This window comes from Mesoplodon bidens (genome assembly GCF_964165515.1).
Source record: "Mesoplodon bidens genome assembly, chromosome: 13".
In the NCBI taxonomy this organism is placed as follows: Eukaryota; Metazoa; Chordata; class Mammalia; order Artiodactyla; family Ziphiidae; genus Mesoplodon; species Mesoplodon bidens.
Window position 1 is genome coordinate 48,684,309 of NC_138169.1, and position 16,288 is coordinate 48,700,596.

Here is a 16,288-nt window from a genome sequence, read left to right on the forward strand (position 1 = left end):
CTTTATCTGACCTCAGCACTCTGAGTAAAAAACTTATCTGAATACAGATTTCTTTTCCACATTTGATTATCCCTTTTAACATCTTGATTTTCTTCCCAAAATGTAGAATAAGCTAGTGCTCTTAAGTTTAGCAATAATTTCTTCTCCTTGCAAAGCCTCTGTGTGATAAACAGAAAGTACCTTTAACTTTTTTTGTGAAAAACAAAGTTCCTTTTAGTTTTGTTATACACTGGGGGTGGGGGAAGGGAGAAGGAGACCTTTCCCTAAGTAAAGAATGAATGGGCTGATTAATTGATAAAATTATCCAATCTAGAGACTTCCCTTGTGGTGCAGTGGTTGAGGGTCCGCCTGCCAGTGCAGAGGACACAGGTTCGAGCCCTGCTCCAGGAAGATCTCACATACCGCAGAGCAACGAAGCCTGTGCACCACAACTACTGAGCTTATGCTCTAGAGCCCGCGAGCCACAACTACTGAGCCCGTGTGCCACAACTACTGAAGCCTGCATGCCCAGAGCTTGCGTTCTACAATGAGAAGCCCCCGCTCGCCACAACTAGAGAAAGCCCAGGTGCAGCAACGAAGACCCAACGCAGCCAAAAATAAAAAAATAAAATAAATTGAAAAAAAATTATCCAATCTGAAGAAGAGAAAGAAAAATGAACAAAAAAGAACAGATCCTCAAGGAATTGTAGGAAAAAATCCATCAGTCCAACACATGTGAAGTTGAGGTTCTGGAAGAAGAGGAGAATGAAATTTGGAGTGAAAAATAACAGAATAACAGCCAAAAAAGTTTCAAAATTTGATGAAAAACATCAATTCACACATCCAAGAAGCTCAACAAATCTCATACAATTAAAATATAAAGAGAACTATGTCTGGGAACATCATAGCCAAACTGCTGAAAACCAATTGAAGAGGAAATCTTTAAAGAAGCCAGATAACAAAAGGACACATTACATATAGGGGACATGGATATGAATAACTGCTACATTTCCCATAGAAACAATATAGGCCAGGACATAATAGAAAAATATCTTTAAAATACAGGCAAGAAAGAAGGAAGGAAGGGAGAGGAGAGAGAAACATTAAAAAAATAAATTTGACTTCATCAAAGTCAAGACATTCATCATGCCTCAAAAAGATATTACAATATGAAATGACAAGCAAGAGAGTGGGAGAAAACATGTATATATCCAACAAATGACATATCTGGAATGTGTGGAGAAAATTTACAACTTCCTATATAGGAAGACAACCCAATAAAGAATGGGCATAAGACTTGGAATCTTCCAAAAGACAATACACAAATGACTAATAAGCATGTAAAAAGATGCTCAGCTTCATTAATCATCAGAAAAATGCAAATTTAATTAACAGTGCAGTACAACTTCATAATCACTAGAATGCCTAAAATTGAAAAGACTGGCAAAGCCAATATTAGTGAGGATATAGAACAACTATAACTCATATATTGCTGGTGGAACTGTAAATGACTTTTGGAAAATAGTTTGGCAATTTCTTATAAAAGTTAAGCATACACTTATCATATGACTCAGCATTCCACTTCTATGTATTTACCCAAGATAAATAAAAATCCATCTATAAAAAGACTTGTGTGTAAATATTCATAACAGCTTTATTTATAATAGCCCCAAATTAGAAAATCCCAAATTTCCATCAATGGTTGAATAGATAAACTATACAGCACTCATGCAAGGGAATACTACTGAGTAATAAAATGAACAACTACTAATATATGCAACATTGAAACTACTAATATATTCAACAACATGGATGAATCTCACAGACCTCTTTCTGAGTCTTTGAAAGAAACTGGACACAAAAGAGTACAAACGGAATGATTTCACTTATTTAAAATTTTTAAATGTTAAAACTAAAATCATATCAGTGGATATGAGGGGTGGAGTGAAGAGACAGTGACCACAAAGAACATGAATGAACTTTCTGAAAAGAGTATCTATATCCTGTTTAAGACGGTGGTTAAATGGATGTATACATTTGTCAAAAGTCATTGAACTGTATACTTAAAATGAGTAGATTTTATTATACTTAAATTTTACCTCAACAAATTTGTTTGATTAAAAAGACCACCAGCCATTCCCTAGTGACAGAATTCAATAACCTTGTACCACTCTCCTTCTCTTTTAACTCATTATACAGAATATAGTAGAAAATACTTCTTTGAAATGTTCTTCTTTAATAGCTTTCTTTTACTTCCTCATTGACCAATTCTCCTCATATTCCTTAATCATGACTACTTGGTAAGAAATAATCTTTCCGTTTTATATTCTCTCCCTTAGTCATCTCCTCTGAGTGCTTGACTCCTAAGTAAACATCTTTAGACTTAACTTTACACTGAACTCCTTGCCAAATGTATTCCAAAACCTGTCCTTCCTAGAGCCCAAGCCTAGCACTGAATGTAGGGAAGGGAAGGATGGACTTGCTAGATCCTATGCAGTATGGGGGAAGAGAATTAAAATTAGAATGTACTCTTTGAGAAGCTGATATACCAAAAATAAGGAAATAAATTCAGGACATCAGTAAACTAAAATGCCAAAGTCAGAAAGGCTACAGAGGAAAATGAGCACATTTATATGATCAGATATAGAGCTGGAAAAGATTAAGGAGATGTACAGAGGGAGGTGGCAGGGTGGCAGGGTTCTGATACATTCCAAGCAGTGAGCATGGTGTCTGGCACAGAGTCGATAATCAGGAACTATTTGGCAAATAAAAGAATGATGAGAGAGTAAAGACATATCAAGATGAAAATTTCGGTTTCAGGCCCATCCCCAATATATTTGGTATTAAACATTTGGACTTTGTCAAGGACAGCAAGCCAGAGGTAGTCTTAAAAGGACCAAGCCCATTCGCAAAGCCAGTATTTCTAAAACTAAATTCATATTCATTCCATTCAACCTCCTTTCCTTTCTTACTTCTCTTCCCATTATCAAAGGTTGCAACAGTTAAACCATTGTTGAATCCTCCTTTTCAAGTTCCTGTAACAATATACCCAGTCGGTTTACCAAATCTTAACAATTCCTTTGTAATCTCTTTAATTCCTATCTTTCATATCCGTTTATCATTCATAGATCAAACCCTTATTACCTTAAGCACAAACCATAATAAGATAATCATTTTTATAGCAATTAATAAACAGAAACCTCAATTAGAGTCAGGAGACCAGCAGGGGGAGCTCTCACACCCTGTGATGATAACAGAGTCCAACAAGAAGGACTCCTCTTCCTTCCTGGCAAGGACTCAGCCAATGAAAAGCCATGGGCTCTTTGTTTACTATAGCCTCCCAACTTCCTTTTCCCTTATATAAAAGAGTTCTCCTTCTCTTACCGTGGGGGAACTTGCACATGGCTCACTGGTTTCACACTCCAAATCTGCTGATCCCAAATAAACCTATCTTTTCTGGAGAACTATCCAGCAGCTTATTTGTTTAGGTGAATAGTTTCCATATTTCCTTCTGTAACCAAATAATTCTGCATAGTGCACTCAGACTCATACTTCCAAGCAAAGGATTTGGTAACATAATATCTCCAATCGAATCTATATAGGACCAGAGACTGAGCAATAATGAAGTTCACACTTTTGAGCCTGAAATTTAAAATGTTTCTTGACTGTCCCTCAATCATTTCTAGCTTTATTTTAACAAATTATCTTTAAATTTCTGAATCTTTCCTATGCTGTAGTCAAAATCTATTTTTTCCGTATTTTGTGTTATTTCATCACATTATTTGACTCATTCTGTGGTTCTTGCTTAATTTCCCTCCTCACATTTCTTTTCATATACAAATACATCCTTCAAGATTCAGTTCAAATCTGTCCTTATCCATTAACAATCCTCTTAATTCTTAGAGGCCATACAAACTGGTGTTACTCAAAACACTAAAGATTCTTGTCCACAGTATTCATTTGTCATACACTACTGTGATACTGTGATTTAGAATAAGCAATATGTATTTGGTCTTCATCTGTTTCTAGCACAGAGTTCCTAAAACCCTTGTAATTTCCTAACTGATGAGAGCAATGAAAGTGTCCTTTGTTATGTTAATGAGGTGACTTCTGAACCCCACCTAAGGATGGGGACTCAGGAGAACCAATCTTGTGATTACAGAGTTGGAACTTTCAGTCCCGCCCCCGACCTCTGGGGAGGGGAGAGTGGTTGGAGGGTGCATCAATAGCCAATGGCCAATGATTTAATCAATCTTGCCCATGTAACGTAGACTCCATAAAAACTCAAAAGGACAGGGATTGGAGAGCTTCTGGGCTGGTGAACACATGAAGATTTGGGGAGACCAGCACACTTCGAGAGGACATGTAAGCTCTGTGCCCTTCCTCCATATCTCGCCTTACGCATCTCTTCCATCTGCTGTTGCTGAGTTATATCCTTTTATAATAAACCAGTGATCTACTAAATAAAATGTTTCTCTGAGTTCTGTGAGCCACTCTAGCAGATTAGTCAAAACCAAGGCAGGGAGGGGTGTAATTGGAACCACCAATCTATAGTGGTTGGTCAGAAGCACAGGTGACAAACTGGGCTTCTGACTGGCATCTGAAGTGGGGCAAGGGGTAGACTTGTAGGACTAAGCCCTTAACCTATGGGATCTGACACTATCTCTGGGTAGCTGATGTTAGAACTGAGCTGAATTGTAGGACACCCAGCTGGTGTCCAAGAATGGCTTAGTGGTGGGGAAACCCCATGGTCACACATTGGAATTGGCTGCAGAACCTTGTAAATACTTTGTGTCATCTTTGTTGTTACTCTATACAACCATCCATTTCTATTGTGTTGTAATAATTGGTGTATAATTATATTTTATTTGGCTTGCAAGATTATACATTCCATATAAGAATCATTTCTTAAATATCTCTGCACCCTAATAGCACATGTATATTCCAGTGTCTTGAATTAATTGGTTAATAAATCAATAATTTGATATTTTAAAAAATTTGTCTAAAACTAACTATGGCCCATAACTAACTTTGGGCAATAAACTCTAAGCCAGAACATTAAAATTCTATTCAAGATTTCTATTGAACAGAAACAGATAAATAATCAGAAGGGTAACTTATCCCAATTTTATCCTGTCAAACTAACAACCTGCAGAGCAGAGATTTACCAAAATTTAGATTAAATATTTTGATAAATATGGAGTTCTCCACCAGCATGATCTGAGAAGAAACAAATATGAAACTCTATACATAAAATGTATACATTTCATCATCTCTTTCTACTTCTTACAACATAAGATACCAGAAACACTTTCTGAGCTAATGTTTCATGGATTTTCAATGAACAATTTTTAATTCTGGATTTCACACACCAAAAACATTAGTCCTTATTCTTTTTCTTCTAAGAAACATATCCTCAATGAACTAGAAAGCTTCTAGCACTTGCCAGTCCTGGCATGAAGGATAAAGAAAATGTTTATTTTAAAAATTCATACATTTCTGAAATTGTAAACAATTCTTATGAACCAAATTTTAATTAACAATATACTATTAATAAAATTTATTAAAATATTATATTCTAATATTATATATCATTACTCTGTTAACTATTAATGATATTTACAGTGTATTTCTTAATAAAATTTAACACTGACATCACAAACTAATGAGTGAATATAAATATAGCTTATATAGGTTACTATACAATTTAGATTCAGTCCTCACCTTCAGTATTTGTCATTTTATTTTCATGAATAATCTCAACAGCTTCCTTAGGGGCACCAAATAAAACCAAAGCTTGTGATGTGGCACTGTCTTTTTAAAAGAAAACAAAAATTTCAGGAAACAGTTAATATTCATTTTTAAAATAAGCAAAATAATGTACAAAACTATGTTGTGAAAGTGCTGTCTTTGAAAAAGCAACTAAAATATCGATATTAAACAAATCCCACAGTAGAATATCTTTAGATGTTTTCTGTGTTTTTCATTTGGCTTAACTCTCACAAGAAGGTATTCAAAATAGCATGCAGCTAATTAAAAGCAGAGAGATCATCCAGAGTGACATCACCAAAATGTTGGGGTAGGAGACCCTAGACTCCATCCAACAAACTTCAACAATTAGACAGCTATCCACAAACAAAAATAGCTCTGGGAGAGCTCAAGAGTCCACTTAAAAAACTTCAGCAACATAGTGGAACAACAACAACAACAGAGAATAACCACACAAAAAGGAAAGGAAGACAGCTTCATTTTGTCTGAATAATCCCACCCCCTAGGTCCACACTGCTCAGTGCCAAGAGGGAACTCTCTGGTCTGAAAATAGTTCCTCTCACTAGGAAAGGGTGAGCAACCAGCTTCCCCACCCTTTTGGGGCACTGCACAAAGGACCATCTTTGGTTTCATCCCACCCAGAGATCAGCAAAGCTGAGAAGTATAAAGATGGCTTGGCACAAGGAAGAATGGCAGACACTACCAGTATTAGTCATGCAGCAGCAGTGATCATGCTTTACAGTGGCCTGCTCTGCAGAGGACCTCAGCTTCTTTGCTGGCAAAGTTGTCCTTCAGAAATGAAGGAGAAAGAGTTTCCCAAACAAGAGCTGAGGGAGTTCATCAACATTTGACTTTCTTTACAAGATATGCTGAAAGGAGTTCTTCAAGTTAAAAGAACACTAATTAGCAACACACAAACATGAAAATATAAAACACATCAGTAAAAGTAAGTATATATTCAAATATAGAATACTCCAGTACTATGGCATATATTAATCACTTAACCCAAGTATAAAAGTTAAAGGGCAAAAGTACTAGAATAGCTATAACTGCAATAATTTATTAATAGATACCAAATATAAAAGATGCAAATTGTGACATCAAAAATACAAAATGTGGAGGGTGGGGTATAAAAGGGCAGAGACTTTGTATGTGATTCAAATTTAGTTGCTATCAGCTCCAAACAGACTGTTATATCTATAAAATATTTCATTTAAGCCTTAAGGTAACCACAAAGAAAAAACCTATAGTATTACAGATACACAAAAGAAACAAAGTAGGGAGTCAGAGTATACCACTATGAAAAATCATCAATTCGATAAGGAAGACAGCAAGGGAGGAAGAAATGAACAAAGGAACTACAAAACAGGTAGAAAACAATCAACAAGATGCCATTAGGAAATCCTTACCTATCAACAATCACTTTAAATGTAAATGAATTAAAACTCTCCAATCAAAAGGCACAGAGTAGTTGAGCAAATTAAAAAAAAAACAAGACTCAACTATATATATATATATATATATATATATATATATATATATATATATATATATGCTATTACAAGAGACTCATTTCAGCTTTAAGGGCACATAGAGGCTCAAAGTGAAGGGATGAAAAAAGATATTCCATGCAAATGGAAACGAAAAGATATCAGAGGTAGCTGATCATATATATATATATATCTTATGACCTCATATATATTTATGTCAGGCAAAACAATCTCATTTACAATAGCATGAAAAGAACAAAATGCTTAGGAATAAATTTCACCAAGGAATTGAAACATCAATATACCAAAAACTGTAAGATATTGATGAAAGAGATTGAAGAATGCAAACAAATGGAGTTACTCTTCATGGATGAGAAGAGTAAATATTGTTAAAATGTCCATTCAATTCAATTCTTATCAAAATTCCAATAGCATTTCTCACAGAAATTTTTTTAAAAATCCTAAAATTCATTTAGAACATCAAAAGACTCCTAATAGCCAAAGCAATCTTGACAAAGAAGAATAAAGCTAGAGGCATCACACTTCCTTATTTCAAACTGTGTTACAAAGCTATAACAGTCAAAACAATATGGTACTGGCATGAAAACAGACACATACATCAGTGGAACAAAACAGAGAATCCAGAAATAAACCCATGCATATACAATCAATTAATATTTGACAAGGGAGCCAAAACTACTCAGTGAGGAAAGGATAATCTTTTCAATAAATGTCGCTGGGAAAACTGGATATTCACATACAAAAGAAAGAAACTGGACCCCTATCTTACATCACTCACAGAAATTAACTTGAAATGGATTAAAGACTTAAAAGTAAGACCCGAAATCATAAAATTCCTAAAAGAAAACACAGGGAAAAAGCTCCTTGACATTGTTCTTGTAAGGACCTTTTGGCTATGACACCAAAAACACAACCAACTAAAACAAAAATCAACAAGTGGGACTACATCAAGCTAAAAAGCTTCTGCACAGGGACTTCCCTGGTGGCTCAGTGCTTAAGAATCCACCTGCCAACGCTGGGGACATGGGTTCGATCCCTGGTCTGAGAAGATCTCACATGTCACAGAGCAACTAAGCCCGTGTGACAAACTACTGAGCCTGCGTGCCACAACTACTGAAGCCCGCGTGCCTAGGGCCCATGCTCCACGACAAGAAGGAACCACAATGAGAAGCCCGCACACTACAACAAAGAGTAGCTCCTGTTCAACGCAAATACAGAAAGCTTGCACACAGCAACGAAGACCCAACACAACCAAAATAAATGATACATAAAAAGTTAAAAAAATAAAAATAAATATAAATAAATAAAAAAGCTTCTGTATGGCAAAATAAACAATCAACATAATGAAAAGGCAACCTATAGAATGGGAGAAAATATTTGCACACCATCTATCTGATAAGGGGTTAATATCCAAAATACACAAGGAATTCATACAATTCAACAGCAGTAAAACAAATAATCTGATTATAAAATGGGCAAAGGACCTTAGCAGCTATTTCTCCCATGAGTACTAACCAAGGGAACAAAAAACAAAAGACAGTACTCCAAGTACTAAAACCAAGAATGAAAGAAGGGTATTACTATCTTACAGAGTGGTTTATAAGGGAATACTATAAACAAGATTCTACCAATAAATTAGATAACCTGGATGAAATGAACAAATTCTTAGAAAGCCACAAGCTATCAAAATTGACTCAAGAAAAAACAGAAGATCTGAACAGAACTATAACAAGTAAAGAAATTAATCGGTAATAAAAAATCCTCCCACAAAGAAAAGGCCTTGGCCAAATGGCTTCACTGGTGAATATCACCAAATATTTAAAGAATGCCTCACTGATGCTTCTTTAACTTTGCCAAAAATTATACAGAAGAGGAGAGAACACTTGCCAACTCATTCTATGAGCCCCATATTATCCTGACAGCAAAACCAGACAAAATATTATAAGAAAATAAAATTATACACAAAATATTTCCTTATGCACATGGATCCACAAAAATACTACCAAACCAAAACTAGTGGCATATAAAAAAATTATACATCATGTCCAAGTGAGATGTATTCCAGAAATGTTTCAACATATGAAAATCAATCAATGGAATACTAACCACACATTTCAATAGATGCAGAAAAGCTGTTTGACAAAATTCAATCCCATTCATGATAAAAACACTCATCAAAATAGGAACAGTAGGAAACTTCCTTCACAAAGGTGAAAAATCCACAGCTAACATCAGATATTACAGGAAGTTTTTCCCCTAAGATCAGGAAAAAGATAATCATAGCTACACTTTGCCACTTTTATTCAATACTTTTCTGAAGATTGGAGTCAGAGTCACTAGGCAAGAAAATTAAATAAAAGGCATCCAAAATACAATTTAATAAAGGCATCAAAAAGAATAAAATATTTAGGAATAAAATTAACAAAAGAAGTGCAAGACTTGTTTGGTTAAACAAGTTTCACTAGAATCTACAAAACTGTTGAAAAAATTAAATACCTAAATAAATAGAAAAATATCCTGTGTTAGTGGATTCTAAGCCAATTTTGTTAAGACACCAAAACTCTTCAAATTATCTATGGGTTCAATGCAATTTCTATCAAATTCCAGCAGCTTTTTGGTGTTGTTGTTTTTCAGAAATTTTCAAACTGACCCTAAAAATAACATGGAAACGCCAGGGACCCAGATTAGCTGAAATAATATTGAAAAAGAAGAGCAAGGTTGGAGGAATCATACTTCCTGATTTCAAAAATTATTACAAATCTAAATAATCAAGATGGTGTGGTACTGGCATAAGGACAAACATGTAGATCAATGAAATAGAAGTGAGATTCCTGATATAAACCCATATTTATGGTCAGTTGAATTTTATAAGGGTGCAAAGACTATTCAATGAGAAAAGAATAGTCTTTTTATTAACAGATAGTACTGAATATATGAATGTAAAAGTATGAATTTTGATTCCTACCTCAAACCATGTACAAAAATTAACTCATATGGATCATAAACTTAAATGCAAGAGCTAAAACTATAAAACTCTTGTAAGAAAATGAAGGGGTAAATATGACATCAAAGGAACAAGCAATTTTAAAAATTAAATTGGCTTCATGAAAATAAAAATTTTTGTGCTGCAAAGGACACTATCAAGAAAGTGAAAATAACTGAATTACTTACATCAACTGTAGCTCAATTTTTAAAAACTCACATAAAAACTCCCCCAAAAAGAGAAATCACAACCCCTACTATGAGCAAAAACATTCATAAATCACATATCTAATAAAGGTCTAGTTTCTAAAACATATAAAGAATTATTATGACTGAAGAACAGAAACAGACTAATAACCCAATTTAAAAATGGGCAAAAAATTTAAAGAGACATTTCTCCAAAGAAGACATACAAGTGACAGTAAACATATTTAAAAATCCTGATCATCATTTGTGATTAGGGAAATGCAAATCAAAACCACAATAAGATGCCACTTCACACCCACTAAAATGGCTGTAATAAAGTTTAAAAAAATAACAAAATTTAATAAGTGTTGACAAGGGGGTAGAAAAACTGGAATCCTCATACATTGCCATTTGGAACATAAAACACTGCAGCTGCTTTGGAAAAAAATTGGCAATTAGAAAGTTAAATATCAAGTTACCAAATGACCTACCAATTCCAGTCCAAAGTGTAGGCCCAACAGAAATGGAAATAGACGTCCACATAAGAACTTGTACTTGAATATTCATAACATTATTCATAATAGTCCAAAAGTGGAAACAACCCAAACACCCATCTACTGATGAATTTATAAAACAATATGTGTGGGGCTTCCCTGGTGGCGCAGTGGTTGAGAGTCCCCCTGCCGATGCAGGAGACACGGGTTTGTGCCCCGGTCTGGGAAGATCCCACATGCCGCGGAGCGGCTGGGCCCGTGAGCCATGGCCACTGAGCCTGCGCGTCCGGAGCCTGTGCACCGCAACGGGAGAGGTCACAACAGTGAGAGGCCCGCGTACAGCAAAACATATATATATATATATGTGGAATATGCATACAATGGAATATTACTCGGCTACAAAAAAAAAAGAATCTCGACAAAATTCCAGTTTAAAAGAAGGAAGACACACAATGCCAACTATTTTATCAATTCATTTCTATGAAAAGTCCAAAACGGTCTCCCATCCTCCCTCCTCACACCCTCCAATCGCCAAATAAATCCCTGCTGTGAGGGCAATTCTGTTACCTCAGAAGTCCTGATATAAAAGTCAGCAGAAAGGGTATCTGGCGTTAACGTTGAGAGGTGGCACCGAGTGGACGCTAAAATCCCGTAGGCGGAGCAGCACTGCGTCCGGACGTTCTCGCGGTGTCTCGAGGAGAATTTGCGCCTCGAAGCTGCAGTCAATCATAGCAGAGCCGGTCCTGCTCCGTGAGTTGCCCAGGAAATTGTGCGGCTGAACTGCCTTGCTTCAGGCCTCTGCGCTTGCGCGTCTTCGCCACAACCTGGCTGGGGCGCTGGTGTTGGCGAAGGGGCTACTGGGCAGGACTGAAAATGGTCACACACACACACACACACACACACACGGGGAAGTCCTGGCCGCCCGCGCGTGTGGGACCGCAGGTTGGTGGTGATGCCAAAGGGCTCGCTGACCGGCAGGTAGGCCTTCAGGACATGGTGGGGCGGGCCACCTGGGACTCCTCGCAGACGCGGCCCCGCTTCTGTACAGGACGCCACCAAGCACTTGTTCCTGACGCCGGCTCTCCGCAAGGTACTGGGCTCCACAAACCCGCGCTGGCTGTCAGCATGTGGCGTAGAGGCGGCGCCGGGCGGACGGTGGGGGCGATCTGAGTGGCATCCTGGGCGGCGTCGCATCTAGGACCTCGAAGCGCACGCCCCGCGTGTTCTCCTGGCACAGCGCCCCCACTGGAGGCCGGCCGCGACGCTGTACTTGCTCTCGTTGAGGGACTGCACACCCCTGGTGATGTCGGTGGGGATATCGGGGCTGGTGCCGGCGCACGAGATCTTGCGGGCCTAGGCCACATCCCACTCGGACTTCTCTTCCAGGTAGTTGGCCAGGCCAATACTTGAGCTCCTGGTGGGCGGACACTGCGCTCCTGCTGTCCGCCGCCAGGCCATTGGGGAAGGGCCGCGCTTCCATGTGCAACGGATTGCGCTTGTTGCAGGTCTTGGACAGGCAAAGCACATTCAACTTTTCGGAGATGGTCTCACGGTACCAGATGACATGGTTGGATTTCTTGATAGGGGATGCAGGTGTAGTCCTTCAGGCAGATCACCAGGTGCAGCTCAACAGTACCCGCAGTGATGTGCTCCCCGACTCCTTGATGATGCACTGCTCCCTGGGATCCGACTTGGCCTGTGGCTTCAGCCCCCCCACCTGACCAGTTTGGGCAGGTTAGCTGGGTTCTTGGCTTCCACAGCGAGCCTGAAGACCAGGCTTACACTGAACTTCATCACGTGCGTGTAGTGGGCATGCTCAAAGGTCGTTATGGTGCCTGTCTTCACCAGGAACTGGTCGACACCCACCAGGCCCACGATGTCACCGAAAGGCAAGTAGCTTTGTGGTTGCCAGGGGCTGGGATGGGGGGTGGCAGCTAATGGTATAGGGCTGCTTTTTGGGGTTATGAAAGTGTACTGGAATTAGATAATGGTGATGGTTGCACAACCTTGTGATTATACTGAAAATACCCAATTGAAAGAGGTGAATTTTTATGGTAGTGTATGAATTATAGTTCAATTTTTTAAAGTTAAATACAGTATTATTGATATCAGCACTGAATAATGCTACATGGTGAGTGAATCTCTGCATGATGAGTCAATTTTCATGAGTCTGATTTGACATCCAGTCCTTTTTATTATCTCTATGATATGTAAAGGAAATTTGTAACTTTAAGTAATTATATTAGAAAAGAAAAAAGGCTGAAAATTAGTGATTTAAGCATCCAAATTAAGAATATATGGGAAAACAAACCCAAAGAAAGTAGAAGGAAGATAAGGGGGCAATCAATAATATCTGAAATTAACAGAAAGCAAACCAACAAGAAAAAAACCCTAGAGATAATTTAAAAGGTGAGAAATTACCGCTTTGAAAAATATAGCACCAGTGAATACATCTGGCAAATTGATCAAGACAAAAGAAAAGAAACAGAAGAAACAAATACAATTTATGAATGTAAAGCAGAAATATTGCATACAGAGGATATAAAAGTAAAACATTATTAACAATATTGTATCAATACATGTAAAGTTTAACCAAATGAAATAAATAAAATTCAATACATATTCACAATTTATAGTAAACTATAAAAAAAACTTAAAAAATCATATTTAGTGGTGAAACATTAAAAGTCTCATCTTAAAAATCAGGAACAGGGAGAAAAGTGAGCACATTTTTATTGCCTACATTTAACAGAGTACTAAAGGATCTAGACTAAACAATAGAAGAAAATAAAAATATTAACTCATTTTCAGTTTGTCTAATATTAGTGAATTAATGACAGTTAAAATTAGGTTAAATATGTAAAACTATATAATAAATGTATATTAGCATATTTACATCTAATATATAAAACTAAATGTGATTTGGAAGAGATGAGAGAACACAGTGTACTGTTTCTTAATGTACATTATGAGTGCATGGATACTCGATTTTATCAGTGTTTGTTGTCCTTTACATATATGTATATAGGAAATACATAATATTTCCTATTTCAATATAGAAAGGTGCTATTCTCTAAAAAAACAATATTATACAGTCTCTGCCTTTTATGTAGAAAGGATACATTATGAAAAACAATACATAGAAAAACTAAGGCAATATCAGTATCTTAATACAAGTAAATAAGTGATGCTGCCATGAAATGCACTTTAGTGAATATATTGCCTGAGAATCCAAATATTACAGGCGGTAAGTTTGTAAAAATGTACTTTTAATTGTAATAGAAATTAGTATCCCAGAGCTAACTGTTTGTAAACAGGAGTCATGTGAAAATACTGTTGGTCAGCATATTTAAGATATGGCTGTGACTCTACAGAACAATTGGAAAGTTTAATAATTTGTTTCATTTTTTATTTCAACTGAGAGCATAGAATAATCGTACAGTTTGCTAAGCTTATTTATAGTATAATAAGAATTTTGATATAACCACAGTAGTTTCAGGGTGATTTACACAATATAAGGAAAGGATTTATTTTTGATGTGAAGAAGAGTATTATTATATTGAATATCATCTGGTAGAGGTTAATAAATAAGATCTGAGGTTGTGTTCTTGTGATGTTAATGACAAACCTTTTCAAAGGTTGGTACATAATTAGGTTCAATACATCATCCAGCAAAGATTGCTTTGGGCTTAAAAGTTTAAAATTTGCTAAGACTGCTAAGTTTCTGTAGTTTGAACATGGACATCTCAATGCTTTGCTTGATAAGCTGAATGTTCTTTATAGTATTTGTTGTTATCTTACAAAGAAGATAGGGCGCTTCATGATGGTATGATGCCAAAGAGATAGAAATTAATTTTAACTGATAATCACTGTTTATGCCAGCGTTAACAAATATTGGTCCTAATGTCATTTAAATACAAATATCCTGAACTTACTGAGTACATTTCAAAAGACAATTTATTAACCATATTATTTTCCACACAGTTAGCCAGCCAGATGTATTTCCATTTTGTATGCATTTGCAGGAGTAACCTATATCAAAGAATACTTACATTCCACTGTATAATGTGATGTGTGGTTTTATCTGACTATATTTCTCCATTGCATAGACAGAAAGTAGGTGTGCTGTCGTGTTTAACATGATTAACTTTCTCCTAATGTACCACACACAAGAGCTTTTGCTTGCAATCCAGTATGGACTGGTCACTTTATGTTCCAGTACAAAATAAAGAGTCTTTGTCAGGTTATTCAAAGGGAAATCACCAGCTCAGCTCTCTGAAGCCTTGGAACAAACTATTAGTTTTTAATTAACATTATAATTAATCCAAAAATTTTCAATAGTTCTTTTCAAATATTTAAACTTGAGATAGGCACAAGTATAATTTGATTACCCTATCTCTTTCCAAATTGTATCTTTGGGAAAATTGTTTTATGTGAGAAACCTAGTCCATTTTGCTAACCTGAGGTTGAAGTCATTTTCCAGACATGAAAAGTTTTTGTTTAAACTGCACTACACAAAATCTGTGAAAATGAAATAACATCAATTTTGTCAAATAATATTGATAGAATGAATAAAGAGCTAAAAACCAAACTTACTGAAATATTCTGAAAGTAAATGTGCTGCTAAGCCACTAAACATCCTACGCAAGATTCATAATCCTACCTGAAATCCATTGTGCGATATCTTCAACTATGTTTGGAATACTAAATGACTGCTTTCTTTTATAGCCCAAATAAGACTGTAGTGCTTTGATTACAGTAATAGCCCCACTAATTTTCTCCTTCCAGTGTTCACCTTCTTTTGCAATGTGACTTTGCAGCATCTACCACTAAGAGGTGGACTCTAATCCCTTGCCTTTTGACTCTAGGCTGGTCCTATGACTTGCTTTGGCTGTTAAAATATAGCAGAAACGATAGGGTGCCAGTTCTGAGCCTTGGCCTTGTGACCTTCTGTTTCCCCTCGTAAACCACGAGGTCAGGCTGCTGTAAGAGTATGGGAGACAACATGGTGCAGGGCTGAGTCAGCATGGTTTTCCCAGCCAACACCCTAGGCCTGTGAAGGCCCAGTTCAAATGAGCAAGATCTGTAATGATGCTTAGCTGGCCTGTGGCTTACTGCAGATGCCTGAGTGAGCCTTCCTGGGCCCACTTGAGAACCACCTAGTACAAGTGAACTAAAATGAATGTTTATGATGCTCTATGTACCTGCATTTTTTGTGGTTGGTTGTTACATGGCCTTAGGGCAGCAATGGACAACTCATGTGAAGACTGTTGTTCCCAGTTAAGTATTTGAGACAAACTTCTATACCAAGGATTGGTAGACTTTTTTTTATAAAGGTCCAGATAGTAAAAATTTTTGGTTTACTGA

At 36.8% G+C, this 16,288-nt stretch overlaps 1 protein-coding gene across 1 annotated transcript in view; it reads right to left on the reverse strand.

Annotated features, from left to right (window-relative positions):
• The window catches only part of CCDC178 (coiled-coil domain containing 178), a gene marked incomplete at both ends in the record, with an annotated part of 393,288 nt that extends 386,919 nt beyond the window's left edge, over positions 1-6,369 (reverse strand). Inside the window, 2 exons of the mRNA XM_081252141.1 lie at positions 5,704-5,793; positions 6,312-6,369. Of these exons, the coding sequence (XP_081108267.1) occupies positions 5,704-5,793; positions 6,312-6,369 (148 nt within the window). The remainder of the gene's footprint in view (positions 1-5,703; positions 5,794-6,311) is intronic.
• Between the last annotated feature and the right edge of the window lie 9,919 nt (positions 6,370-16,288).